The sequence below is a fragment of the Urocitellus parryii genome, chromosome 6, assembly GCF_045843805.1.
Source record: "Urocitellus parryii isolate mUroPar1 chromosome 6, mUroPar1.hap1, whole genome shotgun sequence".
Classification (NCBI taxonomy): domain Eukaryota; kingdom Metazoa; phylum Chordata; class Mammalia; order Rodentia; family Sciuridae; genus Urocitellus; species Urocitellus parryii.
The window spans coordinates 182286589-182310458 of record NC_135536.1 but is presented as its reverse complement, the minus strand read 5'-3'; the positions used below and the strand labels follow the sequence as shown (position 1 = coordinate 182310458).

At 56.4% G+C, this 23870-nt stretch overlaps 2 protein-coding genes across 4 annotated transcripts; one reads left to right on the top strand and one right to left on the bottom strand.

Annotated features, from left to right (window-relative positions):
- The first annotated feature begins 939 nt into the window (after positions 1–939).
- On the top strand, positions 940–6009 carry Emilin3 (elastin microfibril interfacer 3). The gene is made up of 4 exons (XM_026383322.2): positions 940–1106; positions 2250–2372; positions 3515–3738; positions 4238–6009. Exons 1-4 carry the CDS (start codon positions 940–942, stop codon positions 6007–6009), a joined length of 2286 nt encoding a protein of 761 aa, XP_026239107.2.
- Positions 6010–6322: 313 nt separating this feature from the next.
- On the bottom strand, positions 6323–23664 carry Lpin3 (lipin 3). Of its 3 annotated transcripts, XM_026383334.2 has the most exons (21): positions 23512–23664; positions 19429–19567; positions 19148–19347; positions 17997–18092; positions 16785–17053; positions 16492–16575; positions 15637–15757; positions 15149–15473; positions 14328–14427; positions 14029–14189; positions 13568–13661; positions 13375–13444; positions 11677–11769; positions 11558–11601; positions 10848–10986; positions 9583–9731; positions 9295–9381; positions 8701–8853; positions 8407–8521; positions 8221–8324; positions 6323–8077 (listed from the first exon to the last, which is right to left on the bottom strand). In XM_026383334.2, exons 3-21 carry the CDS (start codon positions 19337–19339, stop codon positions 7933–7935), a joined length of 2541 nt encoding a protein of 846 aa, XP_026239119.2. In that variant the 5' UTR covers positions 19340–19347; positions 19429–19567; positions 23512–23664; the 3' UTR covers positions 6323–7932. The 3 variants fall into 3 exon arrangements, with proteins under 3 accessions (XP_026239119.2, XP_026239121.2, XP_026239120.2); XM_026383336.2 differs by having other exon boundaries at positions 8221–8303; positions 19148–19567; XM_026383335.2 differs by having other exon boundaries at positions 16492–16572; positions 19148–19567.
- Positions 23665–23870: the final 206 nt, after the last annotated feature.

The following is a 23870-nucleotide window of genomic DNA, read 5'->3' as shown; positions in this document are numbered from 1 at the left end:
CCCGGCTTAACCCAGCCTACCTTGTGATAAAGACCCAAAGGTTTTCTTTGACCAGATGCTAATAACAACCCAGAGCCTGAGTTCACAAAGAAGCACAGCATTCTAGTCTGATCTAGAGAGGGGACAGGCGTTTGGGGCTCAGAGAGACAAGAGATAACACTGACCCTATCAGAGAACCCGAGAGGCAAACTGGCTACCAAACTGGGTTGCACAGGTTGGTGGGGACAGGAGTCCATAGAGTTACGGATCTCCCAGACATTGATGAGTTTGGAGGCAAAGCTAGCCAACAGAGACAGTCTTGGGCCTATTCCACAAAAGTGGCTGGGGAGGCGGTGTCGGTGCGCCCCAAACACCATCATCTTGGCTCCAGATCCCGGACCGCGGTCCCGGTGCATGTGGACTTTTAAGATCAGCGTATCCTGCAGATGGGCGGCTCCTTGAGAGCCCCGCGCCCGGACCAGCCTCAGAGGGTCGGCTTCTCTGCTTCTCACCGCGTGCCCGGAGCGACGGTAGTAGCTGGGCGTGTTTAGAGGGGTCTCCCAGGGCGCGGCGGCCTGCGCCCCGCCACCCGGGAGCTGTTCCCTTTTGAACCTCTTGCAGCGGCCCCTCGGGCGTCAGCTCGGAACTGGGGCGGGGGGCCGGCGGCGGAGGAGGGGGCTGGCGGAGCCCAGCGGCGCGGCCCCAAGTTTATGCTAATCCGCGCAGAGCCCGCCTCCCGCCTCCCCTCCGCGGCCCCAGCCAAGAGCAGCGCCGGCCACTCGGAGGGACGCAGCCGCCGCGAGGCGCCAGGCGCCAGGCGGCCAAGTGAGCTAGCTCGGGGGCCGCGAGTGGCGGAGGGACCGGGCGGGCCAGAGGAGGAGGTGGCGCGGAGCGGCGCGGCGGGTGGACACACACCCGCAGCGGGCAGCGCGCGAGGCCAGGTGGAGACACGGGGCCGCGATGGCCCGCCGTCGCCTGCCGGTCTGGCTGTGCGCCGTCGCGGCGCTGCTCTCGGGGACGCAGGCCAAGGGCACCCCGCTCCTCGCACGGCCCGCGCCGCCCGGTGCCCCCCGCTACAGCCTCTACACGACGGGATGGCGCCCGCGGCTGCGCCCGGGGCCGCACAAGTAAGCGCGGGCGTGCGGCGGCGGGAACCGGGAGGGATGGGCCCGCGCAGCGCGCCTCGGCTCCCACCTGCCTCGACCCGCTTGGGGGCGTCGAGGCCCCCGGCACCCGAGGCAGCGGCAAGAAGGGGGCGGCGCCCCGGGTCGAAGCCTTGCAGGGCGGGCGCCCCCACGCTCCAGGAGGCTGCCGGGCTGGCGAAGGAAAATAAGCCGAAGGGGCCCGGCGAGGCGCTGGGATCCTGGCAGTGCCCGCGGAAACCTTTCCAGAGAAATAACATTTTCCAGCTGCGCTGTGTGCAAACTCCTGGGCGAAGCGGACCAGGTGGAGGGAGCTGCGGAAGGGCAGTCGGTGCCAGGAGCGCGGGGGTTTTTCCCTCGCGACGAGGCCTCCCATCTCTCCCCTCCCAGCCAGGTAGGAGATGGATGGAGCCCTGCGTCTCTAGGAGCTGCTCCCTCTCCTGTGGTCAGCCCCCAGCAGGCCCTTGGGAGCCCCGACGTAACTGGGCCACAGAGGAGATAGGGGTTACTGAGTGCGTGTTCTGAGAGAGAGGGGCGGTCCACAGTGGTCAGCTCATGCCTGAATTTGAACGCTAGTTAAATCTGAGAGGTCTTGGAGGAGAAGACTGCCCAGGCCCAGAGCCAACACTCAGTGGGCCTGAGCACATCAGAGCAGGCTTCCTGGAGGAGATGGCACAAGACCTGGTCCCAGCGAGGAAATGAGCAAAGGCAGGGGCTGGAGAGCTATGCCAGGGGAGGAAGGAGAAGCCTGGTCTCAAAGGAGCCACAAAGTCGGGATCTCCAAGCTCTGAGGCCAAGATAAACAGTTTGAAGGAGTTGGAGGGTGGGAGATGTGGCAAGGCACTTGAAGAATCTGGGCTGGGTCTGTCCCGGGGTCAGGGGGGCACCATACCAAGTTCTGTATAGTGCTTAGCCAGTGGCCAGCCACCCAGGACACAGAGACCAGAGAGAACAGTGGGACTGGGCCCAACCCAGAATATCCTGGATCCCAGGCAAGGGGCAAGGAGGATAGACAACACACGTGGGGGTTCTGGTCTCCTCCTGAGACGGAAAGGTAGAGGTAAGAGGGTAGGTCCTCAGTGGGCCTGGCTCTGGTCAGATATTCCAGGGATGGCGTTTTCCCCGTAGGGCCCTCTGTGCATACGTGGTGCGTAGGAACGTGACCTGCGTCCTACAGGAAGGAGTGGAGAGCTACATAAAGGCCGAGTACCGGCAGTGTGGATGGGGCCCCAAGTGCCCTGGGACAGTCACGTGAGTTCACCCCAGGCTCACTCTCTCTAGAGCTCTGGGCACAAGCCCAGGTTCTGCCTTCAGCTGAGAGCAGAGCTGTCTCCATCAGGGGCTGCAGGCTTTAGACTCCAAAGAGCCCACCTGTTCCCACCTAGGCCACAGTGGTCGGGTCCCAGAGGAGAGGCCAGGGAGGACCCAAAGGTTTTGAACCTGTGGCAGGACATCACTTAGGGAGACCGGAGCAGGTTATAGCCCTGAAACCATAGGGGAACAAGAGAAAGGTGCCTAGGAGAGAAGCAGCACTAGGCCAGAAGGAAATGATGGAGGCAGAGGGTGGGGGAGGAAGAGAATAGCAGGTCACTCAGCCACAGGGGGCCTGGGCCAAGCCATGGAAGACTGGCAACCATGAGAAGGTAGGCCAGAGATAAGCATCATGCCCAGGCTTAGGCCAGAAACGCTTCATGGAAGGGCCCATGATGCTGCAGATGTGATGCCCAGTTCTCCTCTTGGAGTTCAAGTGTGCATCTGGAAACACACCTGTGCTCCAGTGTGTCAGTGGGTGAACAGGTACATGGCTGAACAGGAGGGGGTCCCTGATGAGACCTGCCCCCATCCTGCAGCCTTCCCCTCCTTGCTCAAAACCAGAGTGCCCTACTACCAGCTTCTGACCAGAGATGAGTTCCTGGAGTAGGCTGGAGAGGAACGGAAAGACTACCAAGAGCTGGTGGGAGCCAGGCATGGCCTCAGGGCAGTGAGAGGGGCTGCTGGCCCCAAATCCAGGGCACACACCTCCAGGGAGGGCTGAGACGTCATCAGAGTTCTCTGAGATACTACCAAAGCCCGAGTGGGATTTCTTGTGGCAGCATGAGCTAAAGAAGGTCCAAGTGGTCTTGAGAAGGTTGGGGCTACGTCCTTGCTAGCCTTCTTCCCAAGCAATCAGAAGAAGTAAAGGCTTCTACTTGCATTCTCCACTCACTGAACTCAGAGCTGCCCCACCACTCCAGCCTGTTACCTTAAACACCAAAAAAGGAAAACCCAAGGGGTGGCGTGGAGGTGGGGAGAAATACAAACTTTATGCAAGTGTCCACGGATGGCCCTAAATATCAACTAGGGGCAGGATTCTCAGCTCACAGGTGCAGGACCCTCTCCCCTTCCTGGCCCAGGTATCGCACAGTGATCAGACCCAAATACAAGGTTGGCTACAAGACAGTGACAGACCTTGCCTGGCGCTGCTGTCCTGGCCTCACTGGAGAAGGCTGCCCTGAGCATCTCACGGACCATGGGGCTCACTCACCACATCTGGATTCAGAACCCCAGATTCCCTCAGGGAAACTGGGCCCAGGCCCCAGGCCTCCTTCTTACAGCAGAGCAGCCCCAAGCCCTAATGGTGAGTCTGCCTCTGGACATCTTCCAAGGTGATCAGGTTTATTGGGCTCGGTGGAAGGGCAGGGAAGGGTCTGGTCCAGGCTTGCTGAGCTCTGGCAGGCCCAGAGAGGGGTACATCTCATATGAGGCACGAAATTGAGACCTCAGGCCCCACCCCTGAGCCCAGCCTCAAAGCTGAGGGAGCCATGCCCGGCCAGAAGGTAGACTTTAGATCAGAAACCTTCTTGGACTGGGCACAGTGGTGCACACCTGTAATTCCAGCGGCTCAGGAGGCTGAGGCAGGAGGATCATGAGTTCAAAGCCAGCCTCAGCAAAAGTGAGGTGCTAAGCAACTCAGTGAGACCCTGTCTCTAAATAAAATACAAAATAGGGCTGAGGATGTGGCTCAGTGGTCAAGTGCCCCTGAGATCAATCCTAGGTACCTAAAAAAAAAGAAAGTATCTTGGGTGACTGGGTCAGTCAGTGATTCTTCTCCTGGGGTCTCTCCTCCTCTATCCCAGGAAGAAAAGGCCCAGGGCTGTTTGGTGAGAGGCTGGAACGCCTGGAGGGTGATGTCCAGCGCCTGGCACAAGCATATGGGACTCTCAGTGGCCTGGTGGCCAGCCACGAGGACCCTAACAGGATGAGTGGTGGCCCCAGAGCTCCTGCTGCCCCTGTGGGCTTTGGTGTCATCCCCGAGGGTCTTGTGGACTCAGGAGACAGACCTGGAGGATCACTCACACCTCCCCTGGGCGAGATCCTGAGCAAGGTGACAGAAGTGAGCAACACACTGCAGACCAAGGTGCAACTGCTGGATGAAGTGCACGTGCTGGCCCTCGGCCATGAGGCCCACCTGCAGCGGCTGCGGGAAGCCCCTCCAACCCCACTGACCTCCCTGGCTCTGCTGGAAGAATATGTGGACCAACGGCTACAGCGACTCTGGGGTAGCCTGTTGGATGGCTTCGAGCAGAAGCTGCAAGGCGTCCAGAGTGAGTGTGACCTGCGTGTGCAGGAGGTGCGGCGGCAGTGTGAGGAGGGCCAGGCGGCCAGCCAGCGGCTGCACCAAAGCCTTGATGGCCGGGAGCTGGCCCTTCGCCGGGAGCTCTCACAACTGGGCACTAGGCTGCAGGGCCTGAGTGTAGCTGGCATGGGCAGCTGCTGCAGCCAGCTGGCCTTGATCAGTGCCCGTGTGGACAGCCTCGAGAGTAACCTGCAGGCAGTCACCAAAGCCCAACGGGGTCCTGGCACCCCTGCCGGGGATGAGCTTGCACACCTGTCTGCTGCCATGCTTGAGGGAGGTGTGGATGGGCTGCTTGAGGGCCTGGAGGCCCTCAATGGGACAGAGAATGGAGTGAAGGGCTGCTGTCTGAGGATGGAGACTGGAGGCTGGGGTGTGAGTGGCTTTGGGTCTATGCTGGAAGAGCGGGTACAGAGCCTAGAGGAGCGCCTGGCCACACTGACTGGAGAGCTAAGCCATGACAACGCCCCGCGGCCCCTCGTGCAGACAGAGCTGGCGGTGCTGGAACAACGGCTGGTCTCACTGGAGACCTCATGCACCCCCAGTACCACCTCAGCCACTCTGGACGACCTCATGGCAGAGGTGAAGGCCTGGCAGAGCCGGAGTGAGGCCCTCCTACGCCAGGTGGCCAGCCACACAGCTTTGCTCCAACAGCTCAATGGTACTGTGGCCGAAGTCCAGGGACAGCTGGCAGAAGGGACCAGCAGCTCACTCCAAGGTGAGATCACTCTGCTGAAGGTCAACCTGAACTCAGTGAGCAAATCGCTCACAGGCCTCAGTGACTCGGTCAGCCAGTACTCTGACGCTTTCCTGGCTGCCAACACGTCCCTGGATGAACGGGAACGCAAGGTGGAAGCTGAAGTCCATGCCATCCAGGAGCAGGTCAGCAGCCATGGCTCAAGGCTTCAGGCTGGCCACAGGCAGGTCCTGAACCTGCGAGGAGAGTTGGAGCAACTCAAGGCTGGTGTGGCCACGGTGGCAGGGAGCCTCAGCCGCTGCCAGGACACAGCCCAGGAACTCCAGCATGCAGTGGGTCACTTTGACCAGCGGGTGGCACAAGTGGAGGGTGCATGTGGGAGGCTGGGCCTGCTGGCCGCCAGCCTGGACAGCTTGCCTGCAGAGCTGCTGAGGTCCAGGGAAGGCCTGTGGGGCCACGTAGACCAGCTGAATCGCACTCTGGCCCAGCACACGCAGGACATTGCCCGCCTTCAGGATGACCTGTTGGACTGCCGGGCCCAGCTGGCTGAGCAGGTGAGGCCAGGGCCAGCCAACTAGGCAGGCTGGACAGGATCTAAGCCCAGATCCCACCAACTCTGGGAACAATGTCCCAGAGCCCTCCTTACGCAGCAGCACCTCCCAGCCTTCTCTGTCCAGCCTACATGCCACTTCAGGGGCCACTGGATGAATGGTCTTGGTTCACCTCTGCACAACTGTCCAAGCCATCAAAGCCAGTGCTTCACAAACTGGACAATTCAGGATAGTGGTCAAGGCAAGGTCATCGTGCCTGAAGGCCAGAGTCACAGCACACATTCCAGAGTCTGCAACTTGCTCTTTTGCAGACACACCAGAGTTAGCAGCTGTGCAACTCTGGGCCCATTCTCAGACAGGGACCACCCCCAGTTCCCTCTGCCTACAAGGGGCAGTTAAAGTGCTTGGGGGCTTCTGTCACTAATTGTTGTCTTCAGGAAGGTGACTCCCACTGGAACTGTTGTCACATCTGGCAGCTTCAGAGATGCTGTTTCTGAAGGACTGGAGACTACCAGGTGTTTCCAGCTCCCCCCTCCCCGTGTCCTTTAGGACAGAACAGCAGCACAGAGATGCAACCTAAAGTTTTCTTTATTCCTTTTGATCCTCCCTCAAGGTGAGGGCACAGGCAGCTGTAGACGCTCACAGAAGGAAGCATTGGATCCAGGCAGTCGGTTTGGACATGATACCCCAAGGTCTCCCTTTCCTTTCCTTCCCTAAACAGGTTTTCAGAGCACTCTGGTGCCTGTAGGGTCCTTTCCTTCCAGTTGGGGGAAAATCTTTCCCCCAGGTCAGTACTTCTCACCCAAGAGTGGCCTTCATGGGTATCAGGGCCTGAAGGAAGCCAGACCCTGAGAGGCAGGCCACAGCTGGAGTTCAAGGGGTCCAGGCCTTGCTTTTAACACCCTTGCCAGCTCCCAGCCCTGCCAAAGGTTCACAAAGTGGTGAGAAATTCACAGGACAATTGGAAAAAGCAAGTTGTCCTCAGAGACTCTGGTGTCTGCTGGGGCTCCTGGGACTCAGTTTCTCCCGAGTAGCATGGGCCTCCTGTGCTGTTTGCGGGTCCCATAGCCCTGCCTTCTGGTTTCTGGACATTCAGTTTTATGCCCTCCTCTCGGGCACTGTTGGAGGAGGGCAGATTCTGAATTAAAGCTTTTAGCCAGTCTAAGGTGCTTTCTTCAAAGACAGCGTCAGCCTCGCATCCCACAGCACATCAGGCATGTGCTTGCTTAATAGCTATGCATGGAACTGACCAATGGAGGCCAGGGCAGGGTGGTCAGCAAACACCATTTCCCCTGGCAGGGTTGGAGGCTGAGTCCTCAGGGAATGGGCTGAGAGGATCAGGGACATGCTGGAGAGTGGGGATGGGACAAGCAGGAGCCACACTCTCTCAGCCCTCAAGTACCCCTGAATCCCCTTTCCCGGACTTCAGAGGCACCGTGGCGTATCCAGGCCTGGGACTGAGATACCAGGGTACCAGTGAGGGGAAGCAGTGATGCCTGGCTCAAGAACTGTGGACCAGAGCAGGGCCACATAAAAGTCTGGCTTCAGATGGTCCAGGCTAGGGCCCCAGAAGGAGCGGGGGGAGCAGTGTTCTTTCCAGATGCCACTCAGTCACCCCTGCTGCTGCTGACCCCCTCTCTTCCCCTCAAGTCTCAGTGGGGCTTCTCTTCTCTCTGTCCTATCAGGAGTTGAGGCAAGGTCTCAGGGTAGCATCAAGGGCACAGAGAAGACGGTAAGGTGAGAAACATCTAATTGCCACAGTTCAGGGCCCTGCTGAAGCCTGGACCAGCTGCTCCACCTGCTTCAGCTCAGAGAGGAGGTAGGGTCCCTGTGGTCACCTGTCCACCTGCAGCCCTCTTCTTCCCCATAGCACGGAGCTTCCAACCCCCATGCCCTAGATACCCTGTCAATCCTGGGCCAGGCCAGGGAGGAGAGGACTCCAGAGCAGGTTCAGGCAAGGGAGTCAAAGTCCACGGCAGGCAGGGGCTTCCGCCAGTAGCAGAAACTGCTGTATTCAGGGTTGGCCAGGTCTGCGCAGGCTCCACGAGCCACAGGCGGGAAGAGGAGCTCCACGGCCTCGCTGAGCCGCTCGTACCTGTGGGCAGAACAGAGCCTGAGCAGGGCCAGGCCTCGGCCCCCACCTCGGGAAGTGGGGACTCAGGATCCTGCCGGGGAGGAGGTAAAATTGGGGCCCAGGGAGAGGCCAAGGCATGGGGATGTGGCAGGGCTGGGCCTCACGTGGACTTGTGGTTCTTCATGAGCTCCTGGATGAGCTCTCCACGGGGGTTGACTGTGAAGATCCGAGATTCAGGTAGGCCCACCTGCCGGTAGGCAAAGACATCCTGTGGAGGACAAGGGCAGTGGAACTGAGGCCGTTGGGACTGGAGAGGGGGGGACTCGGCCCTGGGGAGGGAGCACACTCACGTTGGGCCTGTTGCCAAAGGCTGCATAGAAGGGTTGTCCATGGGGCAGAAATAGCTGCTGGATGTCACTCAGGCAGGCGACCTTGAACACCTCTGGCTTCTTCTCGATTACCTCCCTGGGACAGCCATGGCCACAGCCAGGGAAGGAGGCCAAGGAGGAGCAGAAACCAGAGGGGCAGGTGCAGGTGACATGGGGTCTGATCTAGCCCCAGCCGACACCCACGACTGAATGCTGGCCTGGTTGCACCTGTCCCTCCCTCAAGGCCTTGGGCTTGTTTTGTGTAGGGGTGGTTACCTGTGGAGGGCCGAGAAGAGGCTGCTGGGAGATAGCAGGATGGGGCCCTTGGGGAGGCCACAGCCGTCCTCGCTCACCCACTGCAGGTAGCCCTTGGTAAGGTCAGCCATGCCGATGGCCCGTGCTGAGCAATACAGGAATTTGTACCCATTTCTGGGGGGTGGAGGACATGTTGGCACAGAGCCATCAGAGACTAGCCACTCTCATCCTGTCCCCTTGGCCTCATCCAGTTCAGCCCAGCCTAACCCTGGGGCTCAGGTCTGCAAACCCAGAGAACTTTGCAGAAGGAGATGGGAGGACTCAGGAAGAAGGGCTAGGCCAGGGCTGAAAGAAGTGACCTTAGTAGCTGTCCTAGCTAAAAGGAACATGGACATAGTTCCGAGGCCCAGCAGACCAGGACGGAGGAGGGCTTACCCCTGGCCTGAGACCAGCAGGAAGACAGCTCACTAGGAAGAGGGTCTCGGTACTCCATGGACCTGCTAATCTGCCTCCCTTGTGGGCCCTGTTGTTTCCCAAACCTGGCTTCCAGGGGCAGAAGTCAGGATGGCCTAAGTACCCTTTCACTCCGTGCCTTGGCCCCAACCCGGCACTCACAGGTGGATTTTGTGGTAGAGACTGATGATGCCCTGATGTGTCCAGTCTTTCCCCAGCTGGGGCAGAATGTGGCCCAGAGCATCTGACCTACAGACAGAGAAGAAGAGTCACTCTGAGGCTGTCCTACATGGCCCTCCTCTTCCATGTGTATAACCCAGGGGGGCCCAGCCCCCAACCTCAGGATGGCCTACAGGAAAGGAGGGCCTTCCACACTGTCCCTCACCTCTACACAGACCCAACAGAGTCCCCAGGCCCTCCTTCCCCTCCCCCTGGCCAGCTGGGCCTCACTTGGTGATGGTGCCATCAATGTCGGAGATGACCACCTTGTCGTCCCATTTCCACAGGTAGATGGTGGCCTTGCAGCGGCAGGTGCCCTGGTACTGGGTGGTCACACTGAAGACCACATCATTGGCACCTTCATGAAGGTTCAGGTGCCGCTGGGGCCAGGTAAAGAGGGGCACGTTGTGATCCAATATAGACAGGCATTATCCACCCCTCTCCAACCTTTGACCCCCATGGGCTTCTCATTCTTCTCTTCCTCCCAGCTCAGGACCCTTCCTGAAGATAGCCAACACACGCATGTGGGCAGAGGATGCTCATGCTGGCTAGGGCCCTGCAGAGTGCAGGGCATAGGAGCCCTAACTTCCCTGTACTCTCCAAGATGAGTCTCAGACAAGCCATGCCTATGATTTGCCCAGGTCAAGGGTCAGCCCAAGGTTGAGGCTACTTTTGGCAGGGAGAAACCCCACTCCACAGATGGAGTCCTATGGGGGTCTTCACAGAAAGCCTAATGTACCTGACTCAACATTCCCTTAAAGAGAGACCCAGGCCAGCCAGGCATAGTGGCATATTCCTATCCACCCAGGAGGCTGAGGCAGGAGGTTTATAAGTTCAAAGCCAGCCTCAGCAACTTAGTGAGGCCCTGTCTCAAAATAAAAAGGCCTGAGCATGTGGTTCAGTGGTTAAGTGCCCCTGGACTCAATCCCCAATACATCCCCCTCCAAAAAAAAAAAAAAAAAAAAAACAAAAAGCAGGCCTATATGTGATCCACTGAGAAAAACAGAGGTAGCTGTTTTACCAAAGCCAGTTGGCTGACCCTGAGATGTGTGTGAGCTTGCACCAGGCTGGTCAGACCCTCCTAGATACCTCCTGACCATGGAGCCACACACAAAGAAAAATGTCCCTGTTACAAGTGCCACCCATTATGAGCTCGGGGACCATGTGACTTGAAGGACTGGTGTTGCTAAAATACAAAGGGCTGTTATCAGCATTTGATTCCATTGATACGGCTTCCAAAGGCAAACCCAGAGCCAACCAGGTCACTGCAGGTAGATATCTCAGGAGGATACAAGAGAGGACTTTTCCAATCAGAGCATCCCACAGAGAAATGGGCTGGCATGGGAAGAAGTGAGCCCCTGCCTCTGGCCTTTAGGACAGCTACCCAATGGATGGATTCTGGCCTTTGGTAACCAGTCTCAGCTCAGCTCTGAAATTCTGGGACAGATTCAGCTCAGCCCTGCTCCTGCTAGAAACACACGTGTGCATGTACTTACAATCTGATCAGAAGTGAGGCGCAGGGATTTCTTGTAGGTGAGCATGCAGGCTGGAGTGCAGGGTGGTGGAAGGGGGACCTCGAGGATCACAGGGCTGTCTGGGGCATCGTCCTCGCTGCTCAGGACTTCAGTCTTCTCCCTGCAGGCAGAGCGGGCACTCAAGCCACTCCCCCATGCAAAGGTGCTTCCCTTAAGTAGGTGCTTACTCTTGGCCCAGGCCCTGAGCAGCCTGGAACCTGTCCCTGACACTCCCAAGGTTGCGCCTCCCTCTAGGTGTCACCTGTGTGGGGTGGTAACAAACACCTGGGTGATGGCTGGCAGTATCCACCCCAGCAGGTAAAAGCAGATCAGTGCCCAACCTCAGTGTGTCTCCACTGCCAGGACGCAGGGCCTGTTCTGGAGATGCTTATGTGGGATAATAAGCCCCTAATGTGTGTCTTGGGGCTTATTCCCAGGTTCCCCTTCTTTGGCTTCAGCCAGCCCATCCTCAGGAGGCTGAGTTGCATCAGAGGTGAAAAAAGGAGGCCAGATCAGCCAGTCCCTGCTTATCTGAGTGCCTGTTCCAGCCCTGCCATTTCCTGGCTGAGGGACATTCGATGTGTCTCTAGGTCCCAGTTTTCCCATCTGTGAAGTGGGAACATTCTCAAGGAAAAAGAACCATGGCCTGGCCCCAGGCCCCAGCTGCAAAGTCACCAGCGGGTCCAACTCACCCCTGCTGCTCCCTGGCTGTGGTTTTCTCCCTCTGGGCACTGCGCTGTAGGAAGAATATCCATCACTGGACGGCCTCCAGCCCCGTGCTGGCCCCACCTCCTGAACCATGACCACCTACCTCCTCTGCTGGGAAGTCCCTGCGGCGCCAGGAAAACCACCACCGCCCACCCTTCCGGGGCATCTTCTCCTTCTCCAGCTTGTCCACGGTACTCTGTGGGCAGATAGAAACCATGGCCGTTCTTTCTGTACCCCACACACCTTCCTTACATTGCCCTTGGGACTCCCACAAGCCCAGAGTCTAGGCCAACCCTTCGGCCAGGTGCTGTCAACATCTGGGGGCTGAGAAACCATGTTCACTTTCCTCCTGAGAAGTGGTGACTCATGGAGCTGTGCATAGGAAACTAAGGGCCATTCCCATCCCCCAGCCTGACCCAGCCCAACCGCAGCCTGCCCTCCACATCTTGTGAGTCAGTCCCCTTGCTAGAGGGCCAGAAGGTAGAGCTGCTTTGGGAGTTTCTCAAGAACTGGTCCTCCACGTGTGATGCTGCCAAGTGGCGGCAGGAAGGACAGTCTATAGCCGGGACACCCTTCAACCTCCAAGATAGACACAGGTGGCCTCCTGAGGCCAGGGATCCTGTTTCATGAAGAGCCTCCTTTTCTGTATGTTCCCATCACTGTTTAACTGGGGGGAAACGACCTGGTGAAAAATGCTGATTAGATCTGTGCTAGATAATTTCAGGGAGAGCCCAGACCTAGGCCCACCAGACACATTAGCATTTTCCAGAAGCAGAACACGGAACCTAAGTCGGGAGGACATGTTGGGCCACCTAGCATACCCCTTTTACTGGGGACAGGCTCTTGGGGGGGGGAGCTTTCAGGAGCATCATTATGGTGGATTTGTTTGAGTAAGGCAAAGGGAACCAATTTAGGGGGTTTCCTTCTCATGGGCTCTGGGCTGAGACCCAGAGCCAGCCAGAGGTTGGAGCTGAGTGTCACCAAAGGGAAGCACCAGCTATCAACATCTGGTTGGTAATGCTCTTTGGACAAGCCTAACTGAACCAAGAACAGTGGGCCAGGCAAGGGGAGGCCCTGGATGACTCCCAGAGAGGCAGAAGTACAGGCCAGCTGGCACTGCTCAGGAGGGAATGTCCTCTGAGAGCAAGGGCAGATGGCCCAGGAAGGGTGGAGATTCTGAGAGGGAATGAAGAAGCTGGGTCCCTTCCCAACTCCAGGCATCCATACGTGCCGTTCCCTGCCCCAACCTGCTCGAGCCCCACTCATCCTCCAATCTGCCCAGTGTGCACTCGCCTAGCAGCTCCTGCCATTGTAGGCCCTCGGAGTACCCTGGACCTCTCCTTTCCAGCACTCAGTTGAATTTTATGTTCATTTGATGATTCTTTTATTTGCTCCATCTTCCTAGAGGGTGGAGACAGTTTCTATTTGATTAGAGACTATGCCCAGTCTGGGCCTGGTCATTTGAGGTGCTCAACACCTGTGGTGTGCTGATCCCACTCATCTTTCAGATCCCAAATCCTCCTGTCTAAGGCAAGTTCTAGTTTAGGCATCTGTCAGAAGTGTATCCCCCTCTGGTTTGCCCTGAGCTCCTTTGAAGTAAAGTCCAAACCCAACAGGATCCAGCCTTGCTTAGGAAACCTGGGAAGGATGGAGCAAGGCTGGGGGGACCTCAGTCTCCTCTCTCAGAATGGGTCTTGTAGTTAGTAGCCACAGGCTCCCAGGCCCATCCCTGCTCACCCTCCACTTCCTTGCCAGGGCCTCCTGACCCCAAGCTACAGTTCCATTGTGTGCTAACCATTACCTCAGGCAAATTCTTCTGAAAGGCTTGTAGGGAAAGGATCATGGGGGCAGCCACAGCCCAGTTATAGTGCCTGGAGAGAGAGAGAATGGGGTATTGGGGCTGCAGCAGTCTCGGCGGAACTTCAGGCCACCTGCACCCACACACCCCTCCCCACCCCCACCCCACCCCACCCCACCCCACCCCCGCTACTTACTTCTCATTGATTTTCACCACTAGGTTTGGATCATCCAGGAGTCCGGGATTTTTAGTGAGGTCCTGGTAGGAGACCACATGCTGATTGAACTTCTCTGGGCACAGAGGTGGAGAGTGAGGGGTGAGGCTGGCACATCCCACATATGACCCACTGCCCACGTATGATGCCAGGCTCCCCACACTCTACCACATACCTCCTACCAGTTGGTTCTCTGACCTGATAGGGTTCCTCCCCTCCTACAGGTGTTTTTTTGTACCTGATCCCACCCCAGGAATCAAGAGATACGTCACAGCTCAGTGTCAAGCCTCTGTCTAGAGGGACTTAGGAACGCCCTGCCCCTGCTGGTCTCACAGCCTGACCTAGTCTCACAGCTCTGCCCCTCCCAAGGGGTCTTCTGTCCTCTCCTGTCCTTTGGGATCTGTGCTTATCCTCAGAAGGGCTCAGTATGTGGATGAACATACCCAGGGAGATATCCCGGCTGTCAGCCAGTCCACCGCAGAGGGACAGCGTTATGGTGTCCACGGAGTCCAGAGTGGATTCTGGCACAGGTTTGGGGTTAGTGTTTCCCAGGAGCTTCTGGCTGCTGGGTTCACTCCACCTCCTGGCCCCAAGCCCACAGTCACTGGGGATGAAGGGTCAGTAGGGACATAAATACAGAGAAGGGAGACATGGGTTCGCATACCTCCCTGGCCACTGACAGCTGATCTGTGGCCCCGCAGGCCCCAGTCCCAAGACACCCCGGCACCCAGATCCCAGGTACCTCTGGGGGAAGTAAAGGGCTGCATTTTCAGAGTCCAGGGAAGACAAGTCATCCAGGTAGATGTCACTGGGGCCCAGATGCTGGCTTCTCTTCAGAGAGCCTGAGGGCAGAGAAGGGGACACTGAACATGGCTCAGTAGTGAGCAGCATACGCCCCTTGCCTGTGAACAGCCTACCAACAGAACTTTCTGTGATGGCAGAAATGTCCCATGTCTGACCAGTGTGGTAGCCCCTAGCCAGGCACATGTGGCTGCTAAGTACACTTTAAGATGGGGTTAATGTGACATACAAACAGAAGATTAAATTTTGCTTAATTTTAATTAAATTCAATGTTACTTAGCCATATATAAGCCAGTGGCTACTGATTTGGACAGTGCAGGCCGAATGTCCTCCTGCCATTCGCTGTAAATCCCAGCTCATGAATGGACAAACATCGGGCCCTGCTCATCCCCTGTCCCAACCCCCTCCCCCAGCCCACTCAAAGCTCCAGCTGCCCTTGCTCCCCTGACACGACACCTCTCTCCCGTCTTGGCACCCCCATTCATGCTAGAATTCTCCTCCCCTGCTCCTCACCGGGGTGGAGCGTGATCTCCCATCAGCTCCAGAGTCACCAGCTCAGAGAGGTCCTCCCTGGCCTGGCTCCCACCACTTGCCCTGCTGTGTAGCCCACGTCTCACCTTCCTTCTTGTGTGTACACTGGCTACACCCTGCATGGCAAGCCCGTGAGGGCCGGGGCCACTTGGTGCTCAGAAAGTCCCTGCAGTCCCGGAGCCCACCCAGGAGCCATATGAGGCCAGCGCCAGGGGTCCCAGTAGCACTCACCTTTCCCCACAGAGGCCTCTGGCTGCCCGGTGGGAACAGGGCCCTCCAGGGTGGCCCAGCTCCATGATTTGGAGTCAGGAGAGAGGCCTGCATCCCCAGAGCTCTGAGTCTTGGTTTCCTCGCTCTCTGGGGCCAGCAGAGTCTCTGTCCATTGGGACTCCACAAACAGGCCAGCCCCTGCCCCTGTTTGCAGGATTGGGGATCCCGAAGGGTCCACGGCAGCCACAGAAGAGCAGGAGGTGCTGGGTACTTTCTGAAGAGCAGAGATTGTCCCAGCGCCACCTGGAGGGACCACTGTGGACTCAGGCCGCTCAGCTTTGGCTACCTGCAGTCAAACAAATATGGGAAGATATGGGCTGGCGCAGGACCCACCTTCCACACCCCAGAAAGCTGTGGGGAAGTGGCCCAAATTCATCATCCCAATCCTAACCCAAAGGGCCAAGGAGCCCCTAAAAGGCAGGGAGTGGGGGTGACATGGAGGAACTTACCTTAGGCAGCCTTCCCCACGCCCACTGCATGTGGGACTCAGCTCTCAGGGGACTGGACTCTGGGGCCCGCAGCTCCAGCTCAGAGTCACTCTTAGGGGACGGTAAGCCTTCTGGTAAGAGGCTACAAGAAACAAGTACTCAGAGACCTGTCCCCCCATCAGCCAACACCCCGTCACCCAGTCCAGCCCTGAGAAAAGTATTTGCAACACTTTTATGCCTGTGTTGAATCCAGAATATGTAAAGAATATGTCAAGTCTAAGTCATCCCAATCCTATAAATATATGAAGAACTCCTATGAGTCAATAATAAGAAGGAAATCCAGTTTTTGTTTTTTGTGGTACTGGGGATTGAATCCAGGGCCTCCTGCATGCTAGGCAAGCGCTCTATCATGGAGCTACATCCTCAGCCCTGTTTTCTTATTTTTTTATTTTGCTAAGTTGCCCTGGCTGGTCTAGGCAGTCTTCCTGCCTCAGAGTAAGTGGGATTATAAACACGTGCCACTGCCCCTCGCTGGAAATCCAATTAAAAAATATATACAAAAAATACAAAAAGGAGGGCAAGATGTGACTGTTTAATGGGTACCGGGTTTCCTTTTTGGTGATAAAAACTTCTAGAACTAGCTAGTAGTGACAGTTGTGCAACATGGCAAATGTGCATAATGCCACTGAAGTTTGCACTTGAATTGGTTACAATGGTAAATTTCACTCTATTGTATTTTGCCACAATTTCTTAAACTGGCAAAAGACTTAAACACAGAGAAATACAAATGGCCAATAAATAGATGAAATGGATTCTGTGTCGTTTGTCATCCTAAAGGTATAAAGCGAAACCTCTGCAGCCCACCGGTTCGCTTACCTGGCCTGGGGCGCAAACTCGCCATCCGAGTAGGGGTAGATGTCTTTGGACTGTGGTGAGGATTCCCCTTCCAACTGAATACTGCTGAGGGAGGACAGGGAAATGTTCTGAGAGAGAGCAGGACACCCCAGGCAGGGCATGGAAGCCTGGACCTCAGGGATTGGAAAGGTGAAGCAATTAAAGCCCAGAGAGGTCAAGGGACTTACCCAGAGCCACAGCATCAGCAGAAGAAGAGAGCATTTGAACCCCAGGTTGGTGTCCCCACAACCCAGCCTCCTCGGGTCTCTACACACCCTGGGGGCTCTGGCCTTGGCTTTTCCAGCGGGGACAGCTCACTCTCGGTGCCTGCCTCAAGTTCCTCAGAACTAGAATCTGCTGCCACTGCATCCTCCTTCCGCTTGGGTTTCCTCCTGCGACGCCTCTTCTTCCGCCCCGCAGAGGCCGAGCCCACCATGACCAGGCCCTCGGGCTCCTTAGCTGTGCCATGCAGGGAGTTGGAGGGAAAGCCCGACAGGCCCCCCCATGGGATGGGTGAGGTACACAGGCAGGGAGGCACGTCCTCCTGTGGAGCAGAGCAGGGGCAGGGCTGGGAGGGCTTGAGCCAGGTGGGGGTGTCCTCACCCCGGTCATTCAGAGCCCGACCTGAGGCCCTGGCCCTGCAGGTAGAGGTGGCAGCAGCATGGCCCTGCGGTCACTGCTGCCTACAGAGTTCCATAACAAGGTAGAGCAGCCCCCATCCCAGGGAGCCACCCGCCACCCCAGCTGACCAGAAAGAAACCTGGGTCTTAGCCTCTTGCCTCTGCCAAGTCCGTAACAGTGGACACCTTCTTCTCCTTTAAGCCTCAGCCAGAAGCCATTTCCTCCAGGAAGCTTGCCTTGACTACCCCAAACCCCAGTTCCAACCCCTTCACTGCAATGACCACACAGGCCCAGCATTGATGTATGTGTCTCCCACATTAGTCTGGAACTTTCTTGAAGGGCAAGAATCAGCCTTTGTCTGAGTCTGCTGCCTAGGATCTGGTATACAGTAGGAGCTCAACTAAAGTTTGTTCTCACAGTTTAAACTCCTCCCTGGGCTTGTGCTGGGCCCCGCCCCCTCATGCAAATGAGGCTCTTGTTTCCTCCACCCACACACCCCTGTGCCCAGCTGCAAGGACCAGACTGAGAACAAGCCAGACCTGGTGCCTCCTGGACCGTTCTTCAGTGCCCTTCTCTCCATGCTGGCCAGAGGAGGCCTCCTTTCTATCCCTCAGGGGCCCAGCTCAGGGGCCCCTCTTCTGAGACTTTCCCAACTCCCTGGCAAGCGGAGTCAGCTGGCTGCCCCTTTCTCTGGGATCCCACAGCTTATCCCCTGCCCAAGGCCAGCCTCAGGGAACTCCCCTGCATCAGACCTCAGCCAATGGAGAGCTCCCAAGGGCGGGGACAGTGATGGATCCCCAGGCCCCACCCAGAGGGGGCACCAGTAAAGGGGCCAGGCAGGCACTGAGGAGAAAGGCAACTCTCACCTCATCGCTGTCCAGCTCCTGGACAAAGAAGGCCTCCCCACTGTCCCCCAGCTTCATGTGCAGGTCCACCGGCTCCCCATTGATCTCGATGTCTACCTGTAATGGGGGGTGGTGGGCCAGGGATGCCCAGTCCACTGGCAGCTCCCTGCTGCCCCAAGCTCTGCACTGGCTGGAGCTCTCCCCCCACCCCCACCCCCACCCCGACCTTGGTATGCCTGGATGCTTGTTTATCACTTGGTTTTCATGTTCCTCTCTCTCCCACATCCCACAAGAACAGGGCTGCATCGTCCCAGCCCCCAGGTTGTTGACTGCACGAACAAGGATGAGAATTACCACCCGCTGGGCCATCCTATGGTGTTTTGTGTAGATCATCTCACTAATGGTGATACAACAAACCTTTGCAGTAGCTCCTATCATTATCTCCACTTTATGGATGAGGAAACTGAGGCTTGGAGGTTTAAGTAATTTGCGAGGAAGCAGCCTCACAGCCAGTGAGTCTAGAAACCCCAAAACTCCATAACTCACCTTCTCAACCTCTGAGGTACACTGTCTCCCACAGGTTACACTTTCCTGTCACATTCTGGAAAGTTCACGGTTGCCCCATCAAGAAGGGGATTGGGTCCACCGTATAGCTACTCACACATGGAACCCGGGTGCTAACACAACTTTCTATCCTGTTCTCCTGAGCCCTGTGTAGAATGTGGGTTTACAGGAACTAGCCTCTGAGTATAGCCCTATACGTGGCCCTGAGAAAGCATTTTTAATTCCTATTTACTCTCCCAAGCCACCACTGGGCAGATAAGATCATGCACATCCGTAGCAATGAGGGACTGGGCTGGGAGACAGACATGACTTAGCAAGAACACAGATGAGTTCTCTGCAAGTCACAGCCAGGCCTCACAGCTGCAAAACCACGGTGGGCCTCACTGAGCTTCTTCCATGGGAAAATGGGAATAATCTCAGACCAAAACCCTCAGCCAACCCAAAAACCTTCCATGAAAACAGAAAAAGGGAAATCCATGCAGGGGATGGATCCTCACCTAAGGGAGGTCCAGGTCCTCTCCTGGGACGGTCATGGCTGCCCTGTTCTAAAACCACCCTCTACCCCCCCACCCCACACAGTGGCCACCTTGGTGGCCTGGAGCACTCACCACCTTCTCCCGGGACCGCAGGACGCCCAGCTTGCCAAACCTCACGTGGAAGGGTGAGCACCGGAAGGAGCCGTCCACCTGCTGCACCACCAGCACATCGATGCCGCCACTCAGCGTGGCGGGGTTCAGGCCCCGATACAGCTCCTTCATCGTCCCAAACACTGTCCCGGCCAGCTGCCCCACGTAGTTCATGGCTGGTGCTGGCAGAGAGGCAGTGCCTCGGACCAAGGTCCCTTCGTGGGGAGGCTTCTACAGCGGACCGCCCAGATGCCCAGGCTCACTTGGTGTCCTGCCTCAGAGCAGGAGAACCTCGGCACAGAGGGGACGGCTGGGGGACGGGAGCCGCTCCCTGGCTGGCCCACCAACCGGCTGTGGGATCCCTGGACGGCTGGCTCCTCTCTCAACTGCCGATCTCCACATCTGTTAAAAACAAGGGCACAGAGTAAGACAATCCCTGGGTGCCGGTGCTTCTAAATGCCATGACTCACGATAATGACCATGGGCTCCATGGGCATGGCTCACTTCATCGTCACAACAACCCTGCGAGGCTGGCAGAGCGGGTGTTATTACTCCTGTTTACAGATGAGCCACAGGAAGATCAGAGAGGTGGAGTGGCTTGTCCAGGGTCTCACACCTAGTCAGGAGAGGACCTGGGTTTGAACCCCATCATAAACCGCCGGAATGATCCAGCTGTGAAAACTGGACAGGATGGGCAATGGGGGCAGCCTCAAATGAGGCTCAGGGCCCTGCTGGGTGATGGCAGCCTTTTTAAAGGAAATGGGGAGGAGGGGGTCTCTGTTTATCTAAGAAATGGGTTCATCTGTCTTGCTGCCTCCTGGTCCTGGGAGTTGGAAGGGGCATTTTTTTTGGCCATTGTGGGGGACCAGGGGTAGGAACACCTCAGGGACCTAAGACTTCTTAGCCTTGTTCCTGGGGCCAGTAATCCAAGGTAGGGTCTCCCCTGTAGCTGGGGACTTAAGGCCACACATTCCAAATTCCTTCCCACTTCCCGGGTGGGATGCCTGTTCATGGTCCACCCTGCAGTGCAGGCCCATGCCTGACCCCAGGGTCTCCAGATTGTAGTTCTCAGCCCCCAGCTGCAGACCAAGACTTGATCAGATAGGCCCTCAGACCCACATTCAGGCTCTGGGCCAAAGCTTGTCCCTCCTCCAGCCAGACCGGTCCCTCCAGCTCTCCCACATCAGGCAGGGCTGGGTGAAGCAGCAGCAGAAGCGGAAGGCTGGAGGAAGAGTGGAGAAAAGCCAGGGATATAATGAGAGCCACCTCCAAGCTGGCATGGTGTCCACTCTAGCAGTGTCAGCTCAGTAGCCCTGCCTTGCTGGCCAGGCCAATGACCTGCTGCTTGCATCTGGATGTCAAGACCCAGACTGTCCCACCTTCACAGCGCATCTGCCTCTCTTAGACCCAGTACCACAACCACACAAGACCACCCCTTGAAGAAGCTGAGTGATTTATCCTAGCTCTATTAAGCCCATAGGGTATAGATTTTTTTTTTAATTGTGTGTGTCTGTGTGTGTGTCTGTAATGACTCATATCCAGATCTCCTAACTCCATACCATGGGCTCCTTCCAGTCCTTGGTCCCAAAACTATACCACAGTTGTCTGGCGAGGGCAACCCAGCCCACAGCAACCTTTGCATAGTCTTGTGATGCCCTGAACTAAAAATGTGGTCCACAGACTGGCAGCATCATCGTCACCTGGGCACTTGTTTGGAATATAAAAACCCAGGCTCAGCTCATCCCTCCTAATTTTCCATTTACATTTTAATAAGATCCCCAGGCAGTGCCTGTACCCTTTAGTGTTGGAGAACTGGAACTACCTTAGTATGCACAGTCCACAGCCTACTCTTGGAAGAGTTTGAATGACAGGATCCCCCACAGACAGCATTTCTCAGGTAATGCTGCTGTCCTGCCTGTCCTGGGATGGCAGACCAAGCAGTGGATTCCTTCAATATATGTCAGAACTTCACCAATACGAGGCCTGATTGGAACTGCTAAAACAAAAATGGGGTAAAATGAAACTCTTTGGATCCCTAACATGTCATTTTAAATTCAAAGACTATTTTATCTTGAAGGTACCTGCCAGGTGGGTAGGTGAGAAACTCCACTTTGGTCTCTTCCTAACACTAAATTCTGTGACTCTAGGTCTGGGGAGACAGATTGACAAGGACAGATATCCATCTGATGATGGCAGGGCTCTAGAGTAATGAGCCCAGGCAAAACAGAGGACTCAAAAGCTTCCAGAAATAAAGGAGTAAGCACGGGATAGGCAGGGCAGGGGTGGGGGCAAAGGTCTGGTCAGTGGAGGCCTATGCCTGAGCTATCTGCCCTTTAGAAGGACAAAAGGGCTAGAGTAGGAAAGGAAGGTGGCAGCTTAGCTTTTTCTAGTAGTTTCTCAACTTCAGCAAGACTGCCATTTGGAGCCAGAGATTCTTTGTTGTGGGGAACTGTGCATCATAGGATATTGTGCAGCACCCATGATCTCTACCCAGCACCCCTGATCTCTACCCATTAGATACTAGTATTATTTCCTCTCCTGCACTCCCCATTGTGACAACCAAATTCTCTCCCAACATTGTTAAATGTCTCCAGGGTGGGGGTGGGGGTGGGGGCAAAAATCGAACCAGATGAGAAGCACTGGTCTAATAGAAAAGAGCTGAATGGCAGAAATGGGTATCGAGGGGGCACTTGGACACTACTCAGACCTACCCATGGAGTATTTTCAGGCAAGTAACTTGCTGGCCTTAGTTTCCCTCCTCTGAAAAAAAGCCTCAATTCAGAACCATTTCGGTTTGAATGTCATGGGCATCTAGAATTTTCTCAACTCTGTTTTCCCCTGTCCCACCAGTGGATGCTCCCCACACCCGCCTGTTTGGTACTTTGGGGGCCTCCTGTGAGCCAAGCCCTGGGTTCCTCCTTTCTGCCTACGCGCATCACTGAAGGTACCTTCTTTCCCCAGGACCCAGCTCTGCCTACTTGGTCTTCTCCAGACAAGGAGCTCTGCTTGGCTCCCCTATTTTATCCCCACCCTCAAACTAACATGTCTAAAATCAACCACTTCATCCTCATCCCCTGGAAGCCTGGTCACCTGAATGCCTTTCAGAACTCATTGATTGTCTTTTGATCCAAGCCCTCTGAATCCTATCCCCAGGATGTACTGTTCATCCAGCCCCTCCTTCCTTCTCCTGCTGTCCCAGGCCAAGGCTTTATGACCAGATGTTCTGATCATGGACATTATGGGTAAGGGGCCGAACTGCCTGGGTTCTAATCTCCACTCTGGCACTCACTAGCTGTGGCTTTGGGCAAGACACTTCATTTTCTGAGTCTTAGTTTCAGCCTTTGAAATGGGGATAATATCAGGTGTGAGTAATTGATAGATAATTTGTGTAAAGCTCTGATGTGCAATAAATGCCCACATGTGTCACCTAGCAGAAGTAGCAGCATCTTTTTTTTTTTTTTTTTTTTTTTTTTTGGCAACATGACAGTCCCACTTACCCAGGCTGATCCTGTAGGTATTGCAGTAGGTCAGCTTCTAATACACTGCTTGCAGTTGAGAGCTGATATATTAACTTGCCATTCAAATCCCCATTTTTGTAAAAGGAGCAGGTGCTGCCCCCTCCCCCCGCAGGCCTCACAGGGTGCCTTAATCAAGCCTCAGATACCACTCTGGGAATGTCAACATGCCTTGCAGGGTAGCCAACAACTCTACCATGGGGAAGCTAGGAAGAAGCTGCCCTTGGTCTCAGCTCTCCACCCTCCAAGTCTCCCAGATTTGGGTGTGGGAGGGTGTGGTTCTCTATCTAGGACCACAGGCAGTAGCACTTCTTCTTCTTCTTTTTTTTTTGTGGTGCTAGGGATTGAACCCAGGGCCTTGTGCATGCAAGGCAAGCACTCTACCAACTGAGATCTATCCCCAGCCCAGCAGTAGCACTTCTATTGCTCTAAAAGAGAGAAAGTGTCACCCTAGCTCCCTAGATTGCCTCCAGTCTCAAGGCAAGCTGGGTAAGAGTCAGAGCCGGCTTTGCAACTGAAGATATTAGGTACCAGAGCGTATGGTGCCCTCTCCAAGGTCACGGTCAGTCTGGGCAAAGCTGGGCCAGGCTTCCTAGGAGGTTTTGGTATCTCCCCTCCAGATTCCATGTTCTCGTGATCTAAGGAGCTCGCAGCTCCTGAGCCAGGGAGAGGGAAGAAGTGAGGACCGACCCACCACCCCTACGCTCCCATCTCAGTGCTAGAAGTGGACTCAAGACCGCAAACCTAAAGGAAGAAGATCAAGTGGCGGGGGAGAAGGACAGCGTGGGAGGGGAGAGGGACATATCTTTCCTGGCCCAGATTGGGCCCTACCTGGGAAGCTGCTCACTGGACCTGCTGGACCCGGAGCCGCCACCTCTACCTGTGAGCACAGGCTCAACAGGTAAGCGTCCTCGGTTGGCACTCACTCGGAGCTTCCGCCTCCTCCGGGACCGGAGAGCCCGGCTCCACCCCTTCCACCAACCAGGTGCGGCCGCGCCCAGGCTCCACCCGATCCTGAAAAGACCCGGCCCCGCCCCGTCTCCACGCCCCAGGGCGCCCTTTCTCGGGAAGAGGCTGGGGCGGGGCCGGACTCCAGGATCCGCCCCACTCCCGCTCCACCGCTGGCCCCGCCCCACGCCTTGGAGTTGCCAGATGGAGTGTCCCTGTGGCCCGCCACTTGCTCAACCGCC

Bases quoted from the DNA above. Each gene is read 5' to 3' on its own strand.
- Emilin3 (XM_026383322.2), top strand. From the start codon at position 940: ATGGCCCGCCGTCGCCTGCCGGTCTGGCTGTGCGCCGTCGCGGCGCTG. The intron at 1,107-2,249 runs GTAAGCGCGGGC...TTTTCCCCGTAG, and splicing joins CTGCGCCCGGGGCCGCACAA to GGCCCTCTGTGCATACGTGG. The intron at 3,739-4,237 runs GTGAGTCTGCCT...CCTCTATCCCAG, and splicing joins AGCAGCCCCAAGCCCTAATG to GAAGAAAAGGCCCAGGGCTG.
- Lpin3 (XM_026383334.2), bottom strand. From the start codon at position 19,339: ATGAACTACGTGGGGCAGCTGGCCGGGACAGTGTTTGGGACGATGAAG. The intron at 8,854-9,294 runs GTGAGTGCCGGG...TCCACCCCCCAG, and splicing joins CTCTACCACAAAATCCACCT to AAATGGGTACAAATTCCTGT. The intron at 8,325-8,406 runs GTGAGTGTGCTC...TGTCCTCCACAG, and splicing joins CCTTTGGCAACAGGCCCAAC to GATGTCTTTGCCTACCGGCA.